The following is a 22271-nucleotide window of genomic DNA, read 5'->3' on the forward strand; positions in this document are numbered from 1 at the left end:
ATAGTTAATGTGCATAATTTTTAAAGTTAATTTTTCTCCTCAACGATACCAACAACAGACATAAGACATCAGCGCCATCAACCCTACCAGGCTATATCCGGGTGACGGAGATGTTTTAAGGTTCCTTTCCTATCATTGTCCCGAGTAAAAGCAATGTAGTATGGACTGGCGTTTTGATCTTGCCAACTCTGATTGCAGTACATATTTACAACGTACTCAACCCCGGTATTTAGAGCACCTCCTCTTACCTTTGTGCCGTCAGTTGTGACTGTCAAGGTCTAACATGGCGGTTGACTGTGGTGCCCTCAAACCTCCGTTATCTGGGCTAGTCAGCATCTTCCTTATATCCGTATATATGTGGGCTGCCCATAGGTATACTGCTTCATAGAGATAACTACAACACTGGGCAGGGAAGATGCGTTGCATTACATGTGGTTTCCTGAGCACATATTTATGCCTCACGACTTCCTGTCACATCTTCTGCTCAACAGAAGCAAGAAACCAAACAAGAGTGTGAGGTTCTGACGACGAAATAACAAGGTATGGACAATTTGTGTGTGCGACGTGCTGATAGTATGAAGAACCCATTAGTAATACTCAGCCAAAACCAAAGCGAAGATAAGGGAGGTAATCAGCAAGGCTGCAGCTTCCATTTGTGGTTAAACTGCTAGGTGTGTATTAGAGGCAATGCAGATAGTAATATTATGTATGTTAGCCCAGCGCTCCATGCCTGGGTGGCTGGCCCTACACACGGGCGCCGGGCTCCTTCATTCCCTCCTGCTGCCGTGCACTGTGCTGACAAGCGCGGGCAGCGGGTAGCTTAACTATTGTATCTGTGCTCCGTGCCAGAGCTTACTTCCTGCTGAAGACCTGTACTGTTGTTAGGGCGTGCACGGGCATGTCTCTCCTCCATTGTGAGGCAGCATGTACACGCCCTCTATCTCCCCAGCCTATGGATGGGTTGCAGGAAGAATTTATAGGCGCTTTATTTTCCAGGAAGGCGCCTGAGCAATCTTGGTTACTAACCAGTCTAGTTCCTAGTGTGAAGGTGTTTGGAAGTTTCTGCTTTTCTGTGTACCAGAGCCTGCTTCTCGATTTAACAGATTTTGTTTGATTGCCGCCTGCCTATGACCGTCTTCAATTATACACTTTGCTTGATCGCTGCCTGCCCTGACTTCCTGACTACGTCTTTTCCCTCGGTGCTTTCATCAGTATCTCTGAAAATCTGCGACTGACCCAGGGACTGCTCTGGAATGGTACCTGGGAACTACCCTAAGGCCCCAAGCCTATCCTCACCATCAGACACTCTAGTGAAGACCAGGTAGTTACTTAGTCACACCCCTCCAGGGCATAGCCGGTCAGTGCCACAGTGGGTCCACACCCACTTGCATAACAATGTATAACCTGTATGTGTTTGGTCTTTCACTTCCCTTTCCTATCCAAATGGTTATAGATGGACCCCATTGACTTATAATGGTTTTCGTTAGGGCTCCATCAGGGGAGTCATCATTTTGACAGCAAGAACAGAGCTCCATGCTGTGGTATTCTTGTCATGAAAAGTGGCAGATACCATGACAGATCTTTTGACAGAGGATCTGAAAATATATGTGAACAGTGTCTAAAGCACCTATTCGACTGCAAAATAATCAGGCAAATTATCAAGATTTGGCTCGTATAATTGAGCAGTGAATCAGCCGTTTATTGGCTGATGGGCATCGTTCATCGGGATGAAAGATGACCCACTCTCGGTAGCACATCTCCCTGTGTAAGCGGGGACATGCTGCCAATAATAGAACAGACCAAGGACAATCATTCCTCCCGCATTCAGTTTGCATAGGCCTGTGTTCTCATCCATTAGCGCTCGCACTGCCTGAAGATCGGGCAGTATAATACCACCCTAAAGGTGGCCATGAACAACTGGAATGGCCAAAATGGAGTAAAATGTGAATGGCTGTGTCCAGGGGCATAGCTAAAACCTCATGGGCCCTGGTGCAAGAGTTCAGCTTGGGGCCCCCCTTCACGCAATGCTTTGTGGCCAGGGGCAGGGGAGCACATAGCCTTCGTGCTGCCTGAGGCAAAAATTGAAAATGAATATTTTAGACTTTGGATAACCCCTTTAAATGTTGGTTGGTTGGTGTGATGCCAGAGCTGTGGTCTCAGCAATCGGAGGTCACGCCCTGCTGCTTCCCTTTTCTCAGAGGCAGAATGCAGCTACATCCCCCTCCTCCCTCTATTCTATTCCTTATTTTACATTAGACTGACATTTTGATGACTGAGGAGGTTTCAGAACATTTATAGTGAGCTGGCAGGCAGGGAAATGATGGGCTACTGAGATGTGAGAGAGATACCACTGTTCTCTAGTATAGATATATTTCAGAATTGGATATAGTCGTGTCTTCTGCTGATTTATGAGCAAGAAAAAGGGATAGCTATGGGTAGGTGCAGAGGCGTATAACCAAATAGCTAAGCCATTTATAGCTCACCAACACACAAGTGACTATTAGGGCTTGTTCACACATTCTGCATCTACATCCTGGCCCAATCTACCAACATTCTATCATTTAAGGAGTATTTTACACCTTTTCCACATGCAGTGAAAAGAAACCCAACGCATTTCAGTATGCCCCTAAAAAAGTCATCCTAAAGTAGAATCAGCATGTTTATACATTTTGCAAATTCCGCCCAAACAAGCAGCGGAATAACCCCACTGAATTTGGATCCGTCAGCTCAAGATTTCCACTGCAGATATTGTAAATATTCATCGGATTTGCAACCATGATAGTTTGCAATATTGTCACTGGCAATCCCAGTGTAAACTCAAATGACTGGTAAAATACAATACAAGGCAATGATCTCCAGCTGCACAGTCGATCAGTGAGTTCCAGATGTATGATGTACTAAACTTTATTCCTTATTAGTGCTACTCACCTCAGGCGGCTGCTACGTGGCGCCATCATTTTCAAATTGTCCTCTGTAGAAGGCCAGATGTTTTAAAGATCGTTTACATCTTTCTCTTTCATTCAATATAACATTTCTACCTCCACAAGATATTTTTGACCAAATAGGTTTTGGGGTCTTTTCACACACAACATTTTCTTTGTTGGAGAAAACACCACTGTAGTTTTTCATGCAGTTTTTTCAGCCAAAGCCAGAAATGGGTCCAGCAGGGAGAAGTATAAGGCTAGTGCTTTCAGATCCGGCAGGGAACAGCCTACCAGATCTCACTGCGTTCCGGCATTTCCGGAAGCTACCGTGTTGCCATCTGGTCCCATTAACTATAATGGAGACCGGCGGAGATCCAGCCACAACTCGGCAAATATGCTGAGAATGGGGCTGATTGGCAACGGGGTAGATTCCAGCAATGCCGGATCCGGACATCTTCTCCAGCAGGCTGCTCCCTTCCGTAACAGCCTGCCGAAGATGTCTAACGCTAGTGTGAAACTAACCTAAGGCTACTTTCACACTAGCGTTTTTGCTGGATCCGGCAGGGTTCAGCAAAAACGCTCCCGTTACTGATAATACAACCATCTGCATCCATTATGAACAGATCCAGTTGTATTATCTTTAACATAGCCAAGACGGATCAGTCATGAACACCATGGGGGACAGATCCGTCCCCATTGACTTGCATTGTGGGTCATGACGGATCCGTCTTGCTCCGCATCCCAGGGCGGAAAGCAAAGCACAGCATGCTGCGGTATAAGAACGGAATGCATTTTGGAGCATTCCGTTCTGTTCAGTTACGTTTTGTCCCCATTGACAATGAATGGGGACAAAAGGAAAGCAAAATATTAATGCTAGCGTGAAAGTAGCCTAAGGCCTTTCTTTTATATTTCCAGTTTCTTTTTAATCCACTTCTGGATTTGGTTCAAAAAGTGCATCAAAAACTGCAGCAACATTTTTTCCCAAAAATGCTAGCACTGAGAGAAGAGAATGAAGCGGCCCAGTAGGACCACTGTTTTATTATACTGTCAGTGGGGGTTCCCGGCACCTCCGCTGATCACCTGTATGAAGAGACTCACTGGAGCACTGCAGTTTCCTCACCACTTACCAAGCATGCATACGGTAAATTGTATAGCAGCTGGTATCGTGCTCAGCCCCATTCACTACTACGGGATTGAACGCCTAGGCTATGTGACTGATGTACGATGATGTCACTGGCTTAGGAAGAGGCCTAAGCACTGACCGGAGCAAAGTAAGACAATATAGCAATACACCGATTGCCGCAGTCTCTTGAAATAGCCGAGAGTTGGATCCCCACCCATCAGATATTGACGACCTATCCTGAGGATACTCCATCAATATAAAAGTCCCAGAGAACCCCTTTAATTATTAGCTTTTTATAACCTCTACCTTTTTTGTCTCTCAAGGGATTGCTGAGAAATGAATGAGACCAATACTGAAACATGGAAAATTGGGGACAAAAGTCGAGGCACAAGGGTCAAATATAATGATCTCCGTAATAATGCCGTGCCCATGAAAGAGAAGCGTAGGTTAAGGTCAGTGGATTATAATACGGTATTCTGTATGAACCTGGTGTAATTATATCTCATGGATGTAATGGTGTGCATTAGGCGCATGAATAGGTGGTCCATCATTAAACCTGGCACCAGACCCTCATCATCATACATGAGTGCATATTAGGGTTTGTTCACACATCCAGGATATAGGCGATCTGATGTAAATGTTCTCTTTCTTCATCTTCTCCATTCAGACCAGACCGCCATGATGATTTCTTTCAGCCATCTCTTATCTCAGCACAGTTTGAAAACTACTCTCATGGCCAAAAGATAGGGTATTTGGTGTTCCCAAATCAAAAGGGATCACTGCCATGGGGAAACGCTAAGAGAAAACAATCTTTATTATTTATTATATTTAAACATCTTGCTGGGGTAGGAAGATTACATCAATTAGTGTGATAGCAGCAGAGGTAAACCGCTAGGCGCTATTTTATGTGCTCTCACAAGGGCTATGTGATTGGGTTCATCACCTCTTATATACTTTTTCCCACTGTTTGTGAGAGTGTGATCCACAAAGATATGATAGCTGCCTGAGCAAACAACCTGTATCACTCAGGTTCGGGGAGTGCAGGCACCTGCCAATTAATCCACCACACACTAGCATCCAATTCACAAGGGCTAGGACCGTCCAATGTTACAGGTGTGAACTGGAGCCTCTCTGAAGCGCTAACCTAAGCAGCTGTGATATTCATACTGGAGTGATCAGATTACTATCTAGAAATACCTGAAAAAGGTAGCTGGTTGCATGAGTTAAATAGAGCAAACTCCGCGCTATTAGGGGTGGAATGGATCAAAACGGCCCCCAATCGAGATGGAGACAGCGGGTGGGCAGGTCTTGCCATGCCTCTCCTCCACCTCATGGGTCCGATGATATCATTGAGGGACCTGTTTGCGGTAAGCATGAAGCCCGTAGTAAAGGAGCTGAAGGACTAACCAGCGCTCGTGGGCTATAACTCCATATTCACTGGGTCTGATTGTCTCCTCCATAAACACCGTTAGGTGGCATCGCAATGGCAATTAGACCTAAGATAATAATAAATTGAACACACAATGTAAGAAGAAAAATGGTGCAAAGGATAATTATAAGAAGTGATGTTAAAAACATATATATTATAGGGGACTAGATGTAAGACCAATTAAGGGCCGAATCTGACAAGAATGCACTGCTGCACTCACTATAACATGTAAATTGCGCCGCCAGTATAAATGTGCCAAAACTGGGACTAAAATAGGTATAAAGTCACAATAAGTCCCCGTTCATTGATGCCAAGCATCAAACAGCAGTGGGCCTACCAGCACGGGTGATGCCATTGGTGTTTTATTGAAGCAAGAAAAAGGGACTGAAATGCTAGACAAATTACATCAACATTCAGGACACCAAGGTTTGCTTGTTTCAGACGTGGCAAATGACGGTGGTCACAGATTGGTCCACCTGATCACATCATCTCAAACATGAGGTGTTTGAGATATATTAATTTAAGCCCTCAAAAATGAGGTATATGAGATATTTTCTTTTAAGCCCTTAGGACGTAACATTTGCAATCTGAACGTCCATTGCGCTTCCTCCTTTAGGAGTTTTGTGTCAATATCTCCCCACGTGGTAAATATTTGATTGATTCAATGCCCTGAAAAACAATGGCTTTTATATCAGCAGCATTCCTCCACGTGTCTAGCTATTGGTGTGTCCGTTTTGTTGCGAATGTCATTGAGATGCTCCCCAATCCTCACGTTTTTTTTTGAATCAAATCGTTTTTATTAAACCAATAAAGACAGAGGTTCACAGATCAATACAATGTCTTTTCTTACTTCGTCCATATCACGGACTCAGCGTACATTGGTATCAAGTCAGTACCGACACATTTATGAATCAAGTATCTGCATGTACAATATATCCATATATAAAACAATAGACACCAGGCATTATAAATGTCTAGACCCTCCCAGACCCCCTCCCGCCACCTCCCCCATCCCAACACCCCCCCACCCCCCCACCCTGTAAACTAGTCTTGTATCAATCTGAGCCTATATAACCACATGGGTATGAGATAACCAATCACTCCACAGTTTGTCAAACTTTTGAGGACACCCTCTTTTCACATACACCCCTTTCTCTAATATCAACATATCATGCACCTTCCTCTCAAACTCCTCCAATGTAGGCGGACTTCCCTGGATCCATCTCATAGCCACCAGCTTCCTGGCCACATACAACAACCGTCCTACAGCCACCCTGACCGATTCATTCCCTCCAATCTCAGACACATAACCCAATACACATACCTTAGGGTCATTTTGAATAACTAACATCATTTTACTATTAATCATGCTCCTTACAGCATCCCAATATTTCCCAATCACCGGACAAGACCACAACATATGCATCAAATCCGCACCATCTTCCATACATTTCGGACATCTATCATCAGGTCTTACACCCACTTTTTTTAGGAATACCGGTGTTTTGTACACTCTATGTATGATAAATAATTGGGACAATTTACCCTGTTCACTCAAGGACACCCTGGGGACACCTTCCAGTATATCCTCCCACTCATCCTTAGACATAACGCCCAAGTCTGCCTCCCATTTCTTCATTCTCGAGAGCGGAAACCCCTCCAAGAATTTACCAAGTAAAAGAGCGTATACCTGTGATATCAGCCCTCTCTTCCCTCCCCCTGTCAGAAGGACAAGCTTATGAACTGCCTCCATTTGGGCTATCACACATCCTTTCCGCAGCGTGACCTCAAGAGCATGCCGCACCTGAAGATATTTATAAAACCATCCCTTAGAGATATCAAATTCCTGCTGCAGAGTCTTAAATGATTTACATATCTTGCCCTCAATTAACTGGCCAATTCTCATCACTCCCTGAGCTTCCCAACCTCCAAGTCCAGACAAGTTAAGAAATTCAGGCAATAGATGATTATTCCCAATAGGGGAGAGCTCACTGATTCCACCCACACCTCTCAATTGCTTCACCCTTGCCCAAATCTTTTTCATGAGTTCGATAAGAGGAATTTTCCCCCTCTCAACATGCATACCTGATCCTTCCAGAATACCCATGAGGTCCCTACTACCCAACCAATGCTGCAAAATCTGTCCAGTCATATCCGGCACCTGGAAACTAATCCATCCCTTGAAATGCTGACACTGGGAAGCCAAAAAATAAATCAATGCATTAGGAACAGCCAGGCCTCCTTCAGACTTAGCGTACTGCAATGTTTCCAATTTAATCCTAGCCTGACCGTACTTCCAGATAAGATCCCTAAAAATAGAGTGAATTTTCTTAAATCTATCCAGGGGGATCCATACGGGAGCATTATTCAGTATGTAGAGCAGCTGAGGCATCATAACCATTTTTAACAGGTTCACTCTACCCACCACAGAGAGAAAGAGCCTACACCATGACCTCACCTTAAGCCTGAAAGTAGCCAACAACGGGGACAGATTGAGGACCTCAAAATCCGAAATTCTAGGTGTTATAAACAGTCCCAAGTATTTAAATTTATCCACCCAGGGAACCAAACTATCTGCTTGTCTACCTGACAGGGCCTGCCCATCAATTGGCATCAGAGAGGATTTTTGCCAATTTATCCGAAGGCCAGAAAAGCCACCAAATCTATCAATCAATGCCATGGCCGCATCCAGGGATGCCCCAGTATCACCCATAAAAAGCAGAGTGTCGTCTGCGTACATAGCCACTTTGTTGTGTAGCCCACCATATTTAAATCCCAGTATATTCGGTGATAGACGAATATGTGCCGCCAGCGGCTCTATTGCAAGAGCAAATAATAAGGGCGACAAAGGGCATCCCTGCCTGGTGCCTCTGGTCAGGGCGAAACGGTCCGACAACCCTCCATTGGCCCCCAATCCTCACGTTTGATCTTGCCCATGTATTGGAGGTCACATAGGCAGGTGGCCAGGTAAAGAACTCCAATAGTCCTGCAGTTTATGAATGTTCTGATGGTAAACAATCAGTGCTAGTGAACGAATTGCCCGTATTGATCGAATTGCACGCTATACCTCATCGAAATGTCCCTTTGGCAACAGAATTAAGCCAAGTACGTGGTTGTGGTCTTTGAAAGAAACTGTGGGTTAATCTATCCCTAAGGTTTCACCCACGACTTCCTAATACTATACTGCAGAAATAGATAATCCCCCTAAAAATACTAGTACCACACAGATAGTTCCCCAGTGCCCTAAAAAAAAACCCTGTGCCCAGAAAATAGTGTCCCTAAAAATTATAGTGCCGTAAACATAGTGCCCTCCAAAAATAATTGTGCTAAGCAGATACTGTGCCAGAGTGCCTCCCAAAAGTCCCACAAATAGTAATAATTTTCTGGCACAGTGCACTCTGTGGTAACAGTGCACTCCCAGAAGTAATAATGCCCCCATAGTGCTCCTAGTAGTAACAATTCCTCCTAAAACTTTAGTGACCCATGTAAGAGAAAGGCCTGCATAGTGGCCACCTTAGAATGTGTGCCAGTACAAAAGTGCTCCCTTACAATGTGCGCTAAGTACAAATAATGCCCCCTCATGTGCCATGTGCTCCCTTATAACATTTGTCAGTACAAAAGACGACCCCACTTTAGTGCCCCCAGTACAACACATTCCCCCATAGCAGCCCCCTAATGCACAAATACTTACCTCCATTCTGCTGTCAGACTCTTCTAGTCTGGGCCTTGAGCTCAATGCAGCCCGGCTCAGGCAGTAAGATAATGACACCAGTCTCTGGTAGGTTACAGGAACTGGGACTAAAGCCTGTTAGAGGCAATGGTGGGCAAGGAAGACATCGCTTCAGTGCCCTATAACAGCATTCAACTGTGTTGCTGTCCTGAGTACAGCGATGCAGTTGAATATGTTCAGATGAGCTTTCCCACAATGGTAGCGCTCATTGCCCTTCTGCTGTCCACCTCTAGTCTCTACTTGGTGCTGCCTGAGGTAATGGCCTCACCTCGCCTCATTGGCGGTGCACCTCTGGGTATGACCAAGGTTTACAGTGCAGGAATGTAGCCATAGAAATGAATAAGATGCCTTTATTGTCACTGTACAATACAATGTAATACAATGTACAACACAATGAAATGTTGTTTGGAGCAATCCTAGATGCCATGGACAGAGGAACAAGTACTGACATTTAAACTAAAGCATTACACTAGAAAAAAAAAAAAACATTGCAAAAGAAGGCATTACTATTCACAGTTCACAGCATATATATATAGGAAGTGCTTGTGAGTATATATACACACTGTTTCAGACACCACTGCAGACAAGAGGTCATCATGGGTTCATGAATGCAGCAGTCACTTTCAGTCTGTGGTAGTTTCTATCCTAGGAAGGGGCAATAATCTCCGAGCATTTAGGAGACTGATTGCTTTGGGGTAAAAGCTGTTCTTCAGCCTAGTGGTGCGGGCATGTAGGGCTCTAAGACGCCTACCAGAGGGTAGGGGAGTGAAAAGGCTGTGGCCGGGGTGAGTTGGATCCCCGCAGATAATTTTTGCCCTGTTGCTGCAGCGAGCAGTGAAGATGTCATCCAGTGATGGTAACTGAGTACCAGTAATTCTGCCAGCCATTCTGATGATGCGCTTGAGGGTCTTCTTGTCCTCAGAAGAGCAGCCGGAGGACCACACTGTAATGCAGTATGTGATAACAGATTCTATGGTGCACCTGTAAAAATTGACTAGCAGCTGTTTTGGGAGTTGTGCTTTCTTCAGACTCCTCAGAAAATAAAGCCTCTGAAGGCCTTTTTTGGTAATTTCTGTTGTGTTTTTTATCCATGACAGGTCCTGACTAATATGAACTCCCAAGAATCTGAAACTTTGAACTATCTCCACGTTTCCACCATTAATGCTAATGGGATGGTGTACATTTTGTTTCTTCTTCCTAAAATCCAGAATTAGCTCCTTTGTTTTCTTGGTATTGAGTATGAGGATGTTGTTCTTACTCCATCTCTCTAGGTTCTCAACCTCTTTCCTATAGGCTGTTTCATCATTGTTGGAGATTAGGCCTATCACGGTCGTGTCATCTGCAAATTTATAGGGTTGGAGTGTTACTTGTGAGTTTGCTGCAATGCCAGAATAACAAAAAATCCAGTAGGGTTACAATTTTTATAATTCTGGGGTCATGGTTGTGGCAAACTTGCAGGTTGTTCTGTGACCCTAATAAATAGATGTGCTGCTACGCTCAGATCCTTGGTGTGACAGGTGTGGACCTAGCCTAATTGCAGTCTTTGGGAGTGATATAAATGGACCAGAAAAGGTTATGCGCCTCTTTTTTAATACCTCATCTGACTTATAGTGGGACCTATTTACAGAGTGATATGGTGTAATGGCTGCATGTTTTGCTTTTATAGGGAAGTAAGGCAATCTGAAGGCTATAATCCTAGTTTTTGGACTCACAAACACTACTCCTGTGTGTTGCCATATTGGAACAAGGGAGAGCAAGTCATCTCGATCTTCAAATTGTGGGGGAAAACACTCATTGCTATCAGAGGTAAGAGAATCAGAAAACATGTATAGCAGGGGAGGATTTGTAGCAGCCACTTGGGGGCATGTGTGGCAGGAACTCAAGAGATGTGGCAGCAATCTGGTGGAGGATCTGTGGTAGGGGCTCAAGGGATCCGTGGCAGCACTCTGGTGGATGATTTATGGTAGGCATCCAGAGGGAATTTGTGGCAGGCAGTCTGGGGCACGATCTGTTGCAGGCACTCGGCGGAGGGATTTTTATCTTTGGCAGTCACTCAGTTGGGGCATCTGTGACAGTCACTCTGGGGAAGGATCTGTGGCAGACACTCAAGCGGTAGATTTGTGTCATACACTCAAATGGGTCACCGGTGGTAGGCAATCGTGGGGGATCTGTGGCAGATACTCTAGTGGAGGATCTGTGGTAGCCACTCTGGTGGAGAATCTGTTGCAGGTGCTCTGGAGGAGGATCTGTGGCCCACACTCAGGAGTCTGTGGTAGGCACTCACGTGGGAAATCTATGGCAAGTATTCTGCAAGGAATCTGTAGCAAGCACTCTGGTTATATGTGGCAGGCCCTCTGGGTGGCATCTGCCACATGGTATAGGGACATTTGTGGCTGGCCCACACAACCTAGGTATTTTTAGGGTAAAATAAAAAGCAATGAGGTAGGGCCCCTCATGACTTCTTAGTGTTAGATATATACTTATGTGTGTATGTATTACAACATATGACAACTCAGTTATAGTTTATTGTGGACTCAATTAATCTACCAGAGCGATGTCATTACCAATAGGACTTGCTATAGGATGGATATCATTGTATTAATCTTTGACTCTGTTTTCTTATATCCCCTTCCAGCCAAGTTTGGCTCAAGTATCAGCTCCTATTTCTTGTTCCTTCGATTCCTGATGCTCTTGAACTTGGCTTCCCTCATCCTGACCACTGGTTTCATCATTGTTCCCACCATACTTCTCAGTAAGACAGAACACAACCACAGCTATCTAGGTATGCCTCGAAATATACAAATGGTGACTTTTGCCCATAGCATATAGACCTTTGATTCCATTACTGTTGTGTTTTGTTCCAAATTTTTATCACCAGCACCATGTGGAAACTCATCCGCCTTTCCAAACCGTACCTTGCCAGGCCATCTACTGGATTTATTCACAGGAGAAGTGAGTAATTACTGATCACTACATTATATTATATATAGACAGTGAATACCATGACCAGGTCTAGGTTGACTATTCTAGGGAGTAATTGGTCAGCAGGTGAAACCTGACTGTTTTTTGCCACACTTGGTCTTTGCAAATGTATAGACCCAGTGACAGATCTTTGTGTCATCTGTGTAGTTTAGAAAACCAGTGGCAGAACAGACTACAAAAGGTTTATCACCACAGGCACAAGGCATCCAAGGGTTGTTCATTCTACTGAACTATGGGGTCTTGGATTCAAGATACTAATACAGTATATACACTTTAACATAGTTGTACAATTTGGCTTTTACATGTGGTATATTTACTTTTTTGATGTCCACTTTTTAGGGCTTTATGCAGGACACCTTTCTTTTCTATGGTCATTATGGTGGTGTGGTGGAGTTCGATGACGCATTTAGTGTCCGCTTGTCGTACCTGCTGACTCCCTTTGTCTTCTTATTAATCTGTAGCCTGCTTCTCTTACAACGGTATGAACCCTTCACTGCTTAGTTGGGCTACACTGACATTTCTAACATAAAGTTTATTTGTGTGAAGCTCAGTTCCTTTCTTGTTCATCAAAATAGTACTGTCCTGATTGAAGCTGGTACATGCAGCAGATTTATTGCAGTCTCCCTTCTCTTTTTCTGCTCACTGCTGCTATGTCTATGGTAAACAGGAAGAGAGAAGGGAGATGGCACACGCACACTGCACGCACCTTCCCTTCATACAGCTGATTGGCGGGGGTGCCGGGTGTCGGACCCCTGCCGATCTATCCTGAGGATAGGTCATCAATATTAAAAGCCCAGAGAACCCCTTTAGGGAAGGGTTAGACTCTTCCTTATAAAACACAATATACTGGGCTACTAAAATCTTTTTTGAAGGGTCACCTCACTGATAAACTTCTTCTCCCATTCTGATGCTTCACGGGTCCCAGCTAGTCCTTATGAACACAAGGGAAGTGACCACTAGCCATTGGTGACTTGAGATGCAATGGAATAGGGGATCAGTGAGGTATCTCTTTCTTTGTTTTTTATATTTTTGGGTGGACCCTTTTAAATAATTATGTACAGTACCACATTATGGTGATTTAGGTGTCTGTCATTTCAAGGGTGGTTTTGCCTTCCTCTGAGGTTTGTAAGTAGAAGAGGTGGAACTTGGTGGATTTAGTTTTTTTCTCTATCCATTAATTATGTATGTTGTTGAATCTAATATTTGAGAGCATGGAATAAACCTAAGATATTTCTGAATTAAGTACTATCTGTGGCCAGCTGCACTCCCAAATTTTGTAGGGTTGTTCATCACTGAACAGATACCCTGTCTAGATCATTTCTCTCTTTTTAACATGAAGTACTGTGAAAGGAATAACACAAAGGCGAGTGCGGAGCAGGCAGTACAGGACCTCGATCAGCAGCAAAGTCTTCTCTGGTTGGGATTTTTGTGTGAGAGAAACAGGGACATCGGTCCTTAAACAGAAGCGTTTCAGCAATGATATCAAGGTTTGTTAGATTCTCTTCATGTCATAGTATGTGTCTTATATTTGTGCCATTGGTAGTCATCTAATATCTTCCTTTCTCACAGTCGGACTTGGCTGAGGAACATTGGTATATGTTAACGACTCAACAATCTCTTGGTGTAAAAGTTCGCATTGTTGCTTTGCGTGTTTTTCTCAATTGCATCATCCTGGCTCTGATGGCTGGAGGTTTCTATTTTATATATTTGGCTACTGGCGTATCTCAAGGTTATCAAGAGGTGAGTACAAACTTCTCTTTCCACTGTCTTTCCCGGTCCTGTTGAAATTAATGAATCTTTAATTCCAATGTGTTCCTCAGAGGTCAGACGATCCGATCCTCAACCTGATGACTCAGTATCTAGTGCCGGTTGTCATCTCCTTGGTTCTTCTGATCCTGCCATATTCATTTATGCTCCTGGTAAAATTTGAAGGCCTATCACCAAGTGCAGAGATAACTTTAACTCTTGTCAGGTAAATAATGATTGTTTAGGTGTTCTTCTCGTTTCTAACCACGAGTCACCTACCCAGTACATATAATTTGTGTGTTTGGGCTGGTTCCTAGTCGGTCTTTCACTTTTCACTACATTCCTTTTGCTGAAATTATCTTCATCCTAAGGTAGCCATACACATTAGTCTAAAGTTGATCAAAATGAACAATTTCAACCAAAACAATCGTTTGTCGTGTTCATTTTAGCCGACTAGTAACAGAACATTATTAAGAAGTTGGCTGTGTTTAATATTTTAGTCTATTAGTCAAAGGAGGGATCTTTCTTTTAAAGAAGGTTCCTAGAGAAATCTTTCGTCCATCACCCGGTTTCATTGAACGTGTATGACCATTTTGAACAAATGTAACGGCCAATATTGGCTAAAATGAGTATGACCCTGTCTGTGAAAAGATTGTTCACCATATGTTTGTTTGGAGTTCAACCAACTTTTATCTAATGTGTATGGACACCTTTACTCCACTTTTAAATTACTTTTTTGTAGAACATGTCATGAAACACTCATTAGTGGGAGTACGACCACTGGGAACCCTAATCCCCTTCCACCTACGGCAAGCATTCTGTGCAGCCAAATTAACCCTCCACTGGAAAAAAACTGCCATGCTCTTAATTTGAACCCTCTGAGCTGTAATGCATCCTAATGGAGAACATGCCTTTACATACTGCCCACTTGATAGTAACAGTTAGGGCCTAAACTGACCCCTCAAATTTGGACAGCTCTTCACTGATCAATGTATTATCACTTCTAATTCACTTCCCCCTTGCATAACTTTCCAAACATGGTGTTTGCTCAGTAAACCAGTGAATGGAACACAGTGTTAATTGTGCCATTTTTAACTGTCCCTTTTCTCTACACTCCAGTGTTGTTTTTGAGCCTGCCTAGTTATGGCCCATGTGCCCAGGCCAATATCAATGGTCAATGATCAGGAACGAGTGTTAAAAACTTTTCTTTCCAATCATTGCCCACTTGTTATGGGGTTATTCTTACAAATTAACATTTTATGTGCCAGGCCAGTTATCTGAAATGAGTGTTCGTATGAAAGTTAATTCACAATAATTGTCCCAATACTCCGTCCATGTAAATGGACCTTTACTCATTTCTAAAATTCTAAAACTATCCTTTATGAAATGTTCTTGCTTTGGATGCAATAGCCCTGAATGCTATACATCTTCCGGGCTCTTCCTGCATCCTTATTACACAACTTGCCCTGTTTCAACATTGCATCCTGGCATGCGGCTATGATCCCTGTCAACGGGTGCATCTGATTGCTAGATAACCAGATGCTTCCTCTTCTCCAGTTTTTTGCTTGGGACCATGGCTTTCTTTCTCACCAGCTTTAGGCTGCTATGGCAGCTGGCAGTCAGAAATGATGTAATCCCTATTTAAAGAGGAAATGCATTGACTGTTAGTTGAGGTTCTTACCCATTCCTGGCATAAAGTTCTCTGCTATTTTGACACTGATATTGACTCCTGACTGGTTCTGATCCTGACCTTTGTCTTGTTCCTGGATATAGTTCTGAATGGCTTCAGAAGGTAAGGGATGGAGGATTTAGTGGCAGAGGATCATAGCAAGTGTTAGGTCGGCAGTCTGTGCCCACTGCGTTACCATAATACCCAGTCTTGTTCCCTGTATTTTTCTGCCTCCATGCTGCTACCTTGTGCTCCAGTCTGTCCCCATAGGGCAAGTGTGCACTCACCTGCACCCTATTAAAGTGCTTGCACTTGAAAATCTTTCCCCAACCAATATCTGGGGGGCCCTGGGTATTTAAGGCACTTTCCCCAGTTAGTGGGCGCCCAAGCTTTAGGTTCCCTGGTGACCAGCAAAGGTGATGTTAAGTCTAGTGCTTCTGTGATTTACCTGCATCAATCCTGCGTTATCTCCTGCCTGTGAACCTAGTGTGTTCCAAGCCTGTTCCCACCCTACTTGTGTTCTTCTGCCCTTTCAAGTCAAGTGTAAGTTCTTTTTGTGTCAAAGTTAACCCTGTCCATCTGCCTAGTCTGTATTCCTGCCAAACACTCAGCCTGGCCTGCCTGTGTCTGCACTACTACCTTGCATTCCAGCCTTTCCTATGTCTGTATTCATGTACACTTCCAGTGTGCTTCCTGTACCTTACAACCTGCATTCAAGTCTAAGTGACTATTCAGACTGAACCTGCATTTTTGTGCATTTTGCTATTCTGAGCTCCTGGTGCTTGCAGAGTCAGCTGCCAACTACACCAGGACTATCCCAGGAGGTAGCAGTCTGGGTAAATATTGGGGAAGCGCCAGAATAACTCCCTTAGGGTTAGCCCTCCACCAAACCATTTAGTTACCACAGTAGTCCACTCTCATTGATCCATAACAGCAAGTTGCTATCCATCTTGCAGCCCTGAATTATTTTCAATATTTCAGATTTTTTGCAGATACTTATCTAGTAGGGTCCAGCTATATCTCCTTTGCCATGCCTCCCATGACTTTATTTCTGGCCCAGATAGGAGCCCGTTAGATATGGGAGTCCCTTCCACAGCTTATGGAACCACCTTTCTTCTTGACTCTCTTGCTTGGCCTTCTCAGAGAATAATAATACAGTGTGTGCGCTTTGCGTTCGATGTACCTGACCCTTTTGCCCATTTTGTTTTTCTTGTTTCTTGTTACATTCAAAACTCAATAAAGGTGGATAAAACCCAAACTTTCCTTGCACAGGTGTGTGTTCCTCAGACTCGGGACCTTAGGGATATTCTTATTTTCTCTGGGTCAAACTATCCTGTGTGTAGGAGGCACCAAAGCACCATGTGAAATTTGTGGCTACAATATGCAGTTCCAGGTAAGAGTCGCTGTCTGTAGAGTGTTGGCAGGAATGGCAGCAGGTGATGTCACAACAGCAACTGGGTACCAAGCTGCTTTTTCTCTGGTGGTCCCAGCTGCAGTAGAATTGGCTGCAACATTCCACAATTGCTTTTTTTGGGGATTTTGAGGTGTCCATAAACTTTAGAGGAAAGATAACTGAACTTGACAATTTCACTGGGACTGGCCAGCTACTGTATCTCGACTCATGTGTAAGGATGTGTCCTACATCTACCTTGATGGCTGTCTTCTTTCAAATACCACCACTCTTGGTAGTTTTGTATTGTATTTGAAGGGATTGTCCGATAAATTATGTTCTACAGTTTTCAGACCAGCACCTGGATCTCAATACTTTTATATTTGCATGTCATTAATCATCAATTTAGTACAGCCACTTTATTTAATAAAATGTATCTGTATAGCACCACCTGCTTTTTGTTCATTTTCCTTAGTTCTCTGTCCACTTCAATAACATTGAGGTGGACGCACATGCTTAGTTCCATCCTTCAACTGCCACCAGCTGGATCTTCTGTTAGAAGCTGTGATAGTTACGGGGAGGGAGTTTCTGAAGAATGGACACACCCCCTGAGAAAGGACATGCTGCTGAGCTGCAGCTGAAAGGACACACCCCTGAGCTGCCAGCTTCAACTAAATCTAAATAGAGCAAATGGAGTAATAAATGGAGAGAACTCTGGATCCATGTGATGTACAGGGCTGTCTCTAGCTTTGTCATAAAGAGATTGTCATGTACATTATGATGTCTGAATATATATTTTTTTTACATTAATCATGGAATAATAAATAAATGGGGGCTAAGCTGCAATACCAGACAAAAGCAATGGATAAAAATATCAGATGTTTTTTCTAATCTTATACAAGTCCTTACATCCAACTCTTTGTCCACATAGTGCTGGGAGACATCGGTGGGGCAGGAGTTTTACAAGTTGTCCATGTTTCACTTTCTGGAACTGTTAGCAGAGTTCTTGTTCCTGAAATTGCCTCGCAGGTAATATGGATTTTGGCACCTTATCACTTACTCATTCAATGATGTTTACTACATCTCGACATCTCTTAAGGCTGTATTAGACTGCCAGATCATCGCTAACAAGCATTCATAGTAACGCTCGTTAGCAATGATTTGGCAGTGCAATATTGCTCCTGATTATCCAGATTTGTTTGCCGGCGGCAGATCATGCTGTCTAATCACGATCTGCTACCTGCAAACAATTCTGTGTGGGGACGAGAGATGGCATTAGCATCGCTCCTCCCCATACTGCGGAGGAAACCACTGCATGCAATAGCAGCGGTCTGCTCCACTAATGAGCAGGCGATTGTGGGAAGGAACACTACCTTCCCGACAATCGTTTGCAAAATCTGCAGGTCTAATACAGCCTTTTCTCCCTTCCTTTTCTTTTACCAGTTTACTGTTCTCCCGATACCAATGTCGCTTGATTCGATGGTTTGGAAAAGAAAAATTCATCCTCTCTCAGAACGTGTTGGACATGGTGTATGGTCAGACCTTGGTGTGGGGGGGAATGTTCTATACCCCATTACTGCCGCTGCTCAACCTTATCTTCATTTTCATCACCTTCTATATTAAAAAGGTCAGGCGGCAACAAATGAGCCACAGTAAAGGTCGAGATATTCCTGATAGAAATAGTGTGCGAGATACTTACAGTATTTGATGACTCTCACATATTGCTCTGATCGTTTCATTCTTTTCACAGTTTTCTATGTTCCACCTGTATGATGTCTCCGAAAGATTATTTCAAGAATCGACCCTGAGAATTATGTTTAATTTTGTCCTGTTCCTAGGCCTGATGACAGTCTTTCTCCCCTTAACTTACCTGTTGACAAGGTAAGTAAGCATAGAATATTTAGATAGAGGCTGTAGGTGGTGAGGATCAGTAGAGACAATCTATGCTAAACTGGCCATACACATTAGATTATGTGTCAACCGAACCCACTGATTTCAGTGGAAATGGACCCACGGCAAATGTCAGGGGAAATCAGGATTGTGTAGTCGGAGTTCAACTACCTAATACTTTTGTTCTACTGGAGATATCTCACTTCAAGAGGTATCTAGCAGCTTTCTCACTACTGGTCCAGGACACAGACATGCTTGGTAGAGCCAAAACTACATGTGTGTGGAGGAGACTGGAGAGATTGTTCAGCCGACAGATATCTACTGTGCGTGGCCAGCCCTCTTTTTGAGCAGAAGTGATTGATGATGGTACATTACTAATCATGCAGCTGGGAACATTATAAAGTTTGTAACAACCATTTGGAAGTTTTATTGGAGTGATGTGTTTGCGTGATGGTGAAGTTGGTCTTATCTGTTGGGCATGGTTGACAGTTCTCCAACATGGGCCATTAGTGGAGACAGGGACTAAGGAGTTTCTGATAAAGGAGTTATCCGATGGCATGAAAAACATGGACATAAACACATGGAAACCACTTATAACTTATGTTAAAAAGTTAACTTTTTCTGGAGATACCTACCTCTAATATGATGGCTAAGCTGCTCCTGCTCTTCCTGGTCTTAGGCGGCTATACATATAAGATACCTATCGTCCTCTTCTGGCTGATCATCCGTGAAATATGCCATTGTCTGACACCTGTCCCTGAGAACATAAGGATTGGGAATGTTGAAATCTAACAGCCTAATCCTTATCTCACCTGACATCTGCAGTCAGCAGAGAGTCTAGTGGCCTTCATACACATTAGATGGTCAGCTGGTCCTGCTGATATTGGTCAGCTTTGGTCTTTCTGTGCTCACAGAAAGAGTTCAAATCACAGCATCCTCTTCTCTACCATTTGCTCCTGTTTCTCTGCTCATTCATAGTGTCTATGGCATCATTCATAGAACCATCCTAAAAAGCAGCAGAGGCAGTCATGACAGAGAAGGGGGTTGGCTAACATCATGGATATCCCGCTAATCCTGTTCTGATGCTGACTGGTATGCCACAGGGGCTTGTGACTGCTGCAGCCAATCTGGTAATTGGCTGCAGCAATCACATTCCCCCGTGATCATGATGTCTTTGCTGGTCCATTGTGTCTTTAGTCCAGGAACAGAAATTGTTTAGATCTTAAATTCTTTTTTTGGGGTTTCTTCTGATTTAAAACACTGACAGTGCTCGCCCATCTCGCTCTTGTGGCCTGTTCACTGACTACAATACTCCATGGGAAGCTGTGAAGAACAGGACTCACTCAGCACTGCCCCCTACAGCCCTGACATATTTGACTTCAGACATTGGTGCTTACATCCTGCTTTTAATCCTAAGGTAAGTCCATCAAATTAATATCCAGTAAAATGTTATGTGTGTATTTATTACAATGTTAGATGCTTCTTTGACATATTACACATAAGCAATAATGTCTTCTGAAACTGATAATTATTAATGATACAAACAAGTTTTCAGTAGGGAGATACACTGTACAAGAAAGACCCAGCCAAACATCTCTGACCATGGCTTATCTCCTAGAGCAGTGATGGCTAACCTCCGGCACTCCAGCTGTGGTGAAACTACGACTCCCAGCATGCTCCATTCATTTTAATGGAATTCGGAGAACAGCCAAGCAAGTGTGCATCTTGGGAGTTGTAGTTTTACCAAAGCTGGAGTGCCGGTGGTTAGCCTTCACAACCAAACCTTCTCTCCCCCGACAATATCTTGGGGGTTGATTCAGGAGCTCCTCATGCACATTAGTTGGCCAGTCCTGCTGAAAATGGTGAGATTGGCTGACATTATTTTAATGTGTATGTGGGTGTTTTTAGCTCAGTCTTGGAGAAATTCTTAAATGCCTTGGTTGACTGAACATTTTTTTCTTGGTTTCATAGTCTTGTGCTCACCTGCTATGTCTCCCGTGTCCGCCAGAATGAACTAGACGTGGAACTGCTTAAGGAGCACTTGTCTAATGTAAGCAAGATTCTATCTATCTATGTATTTATCTATCTCATATCTATCTACCTCATTCTTCTGTAGTACCGTATAAAACTGGTCATTGAAAAAAGTAGCGGTACAGGGCCATTTACACGGATTGATAATCTCTAGAAGTAATCATTAGATCGAGCAATCATTGTACGGTGTAAAGCAAGGAAACGATGAGTAATAATTCACTCGTTTGTCGAGGATCATATACAGGTCCTTCTAAAAAAATTAGCATATTGTGATAAAGTTCATTATTTTCTGTAATGTACTGATAAACATTAGACTTTCATATATTTTAGATTCATTACACACCAACTGAAGTAGTTCAAGCCTTTTATTGTTTTAATATTGATGATTTTGGCATACAGCTCATGAAAACCCCAAATTCCTATCTAAAAAAATTAGCATATCATGAAAAGGTTCTCTAAACGAGCTATAAACCTAATTATCTGAATCAACTAATTAACTCTAAACACCTGCAAAAGATTCCTGAGGCTTTTTACTTTTTCATTACTCAAAACCGCAATCATGGGTAAGACTGCCGACCTGACTGCTGTCCAGAAGGCCATCATTGACACCCTCAAGCAAGAGGGTAAGACACAGAAAGAAATTTCTGAACGAATAGGCTGTTCCCAGAGTGCTGTATCAAGGCACCTCCGTGGGAAGTCTGTGGGAAGGAAAAAGTGTGGCAGAAAACGCTGCACAACGAGAAGAGGTGACCGGACCCTGAGGAAGATTGTGGAGAAGGACCGATTCCAGACCTTGGGGGACCTGCGGAAGCAGTGGACTGAGTCTGGAGTAGAAACATCCACAGGCGTGTGCAGGAAATGGGCTACAGGTGCCGCATTCCCCAGGTCAAGCCACTTTTGAACCAGAAACAGCGGCAGAAGCGCCTGACCTGGGCTACAGAGAAGCAGCACTGGACTGTTTGTTGCTCAGTGGTCCAAAGTACTTTTTTCGGATGAAAGCAAATTTTGCATGTCATTCGGAAATCAAGGTGCCAGGAGGAAGACTGGGGAGAGGGAAATGCCAAAATGCCTGAAGTCCAGTGTCAAGTACCCACAGTCAGTGATGGTCTGGGGTGCCATGTCAGCTGCTGGTGTTGGTCCACTGTGTTTTATCAAGGGCAGGGTCAATGTAGCTAGCTATCAGGAGATTTTGGAGCACTTCATGCTTCCATCTGCTGAAAAGCTTTATGGAGATGAAGATCATTTTTCAGCACGACCTGGCATCTGCTCACAGTGCCAAAACCACTGGTAAATGGTTTACTGACCATGGTATCACTGTGCTCTATTGGCCTGCCAACTCTCCTGACCTGTACCCCAT

General features: G+C 43.6%; 2 protein-coding genes across 5 annotated transcripts in view; one reads left to right on the forward strand and one right to left on the reverse strand.

Moving 5' to 3' along the window:
• The window catches only part of TMC6 (transmembrane channel like 6), a 66986-nt gene extending 66599 nt beyond the window's left edge, over window positions 1-387 (reverse strand). Inside the window, exon 1 of the mRNA XM_044300202.1 lies at window positions 249-387. The gene's annotated coding sequence lies outside the window, so the exon portion shown is untranslated. The remainder of the gene's footprint in view (window positions 1-248) is intronic.
• Window positions 1-22271, forward strand: part of TMC8 (transmembrane channel like 8) — a 37342-nt gene that overhangs the window by 11905 nt on the left and 3166 nt on the right. The window contains exons 1-15 of one of the 4 annotated variants that reach the window (XM_044300203.1): window positions 399-540; window positions 4371-4499; window positions 10873-11012; window positions 11842-11988; window positions 12085-12158; window positions 12528-12667; window positions 13528-13675; window positions 13758-13928; window positions 14009-14160; window positions 16876-16996; window positions 17925-18022; window positions 18437-18620; window positions 18744-18874; window positions 20151-20300; window positions 20855-20933. In XM_044300203.1, the coding sequence (XP_044156138.1) occupies window positions 4384-4499; window positions 10873-11012; window positions 11842-11988; window positions 12085-12158; window positions 12528-12667; window positions 13528-13675; window positions 13758-13928; window positions 14009-14160; window positions 16876-16996; window positions 17925-18022; window positions 18437-18620; window positions 18744-18874; window positions 20151-20300; window positions 20855-20933 (1851 nt within the window). In that variant the 5' untranslated portion in view covers window positions 399-540; window positions 4371-4383. Of the gene's footprint in view, window positions 1-398; window positions 541-1050; window positions 1322-4370; window positions 4500-10872; window positions 11013-11841; window positions 11989-12084; window positions 12159-12527; window positions 12668-13527; window positions 13676-13757; window positions 13929-14008; window positions 14161-16875; window positions 16997-17924; window positions 18023-18436; window positions 18621-18743; window positions 18875-20150; window positions 20301-20854; window positions 20934-22271 lie in introns of those variants that run through there. The other 3 variants (XM_044300204.1, XM_044300205.1, XM_044300206.1) reach the window with 3 other exon arrangements.

The sequence above is a fragment of the Bufo gargarizans genome, chromosome 6, assembly GCF_014858855.1.
Source record: "Bufo gargarizans isolate SCDJY-AF-19 chromosome 6, ASM1485885v1, whole genome shotgun sequence".
NCBI lineage: Eukaryota > Metazoa > Chordata > Amphibia > Anura > Bufonidae > Bufo > Bufo gargarizans.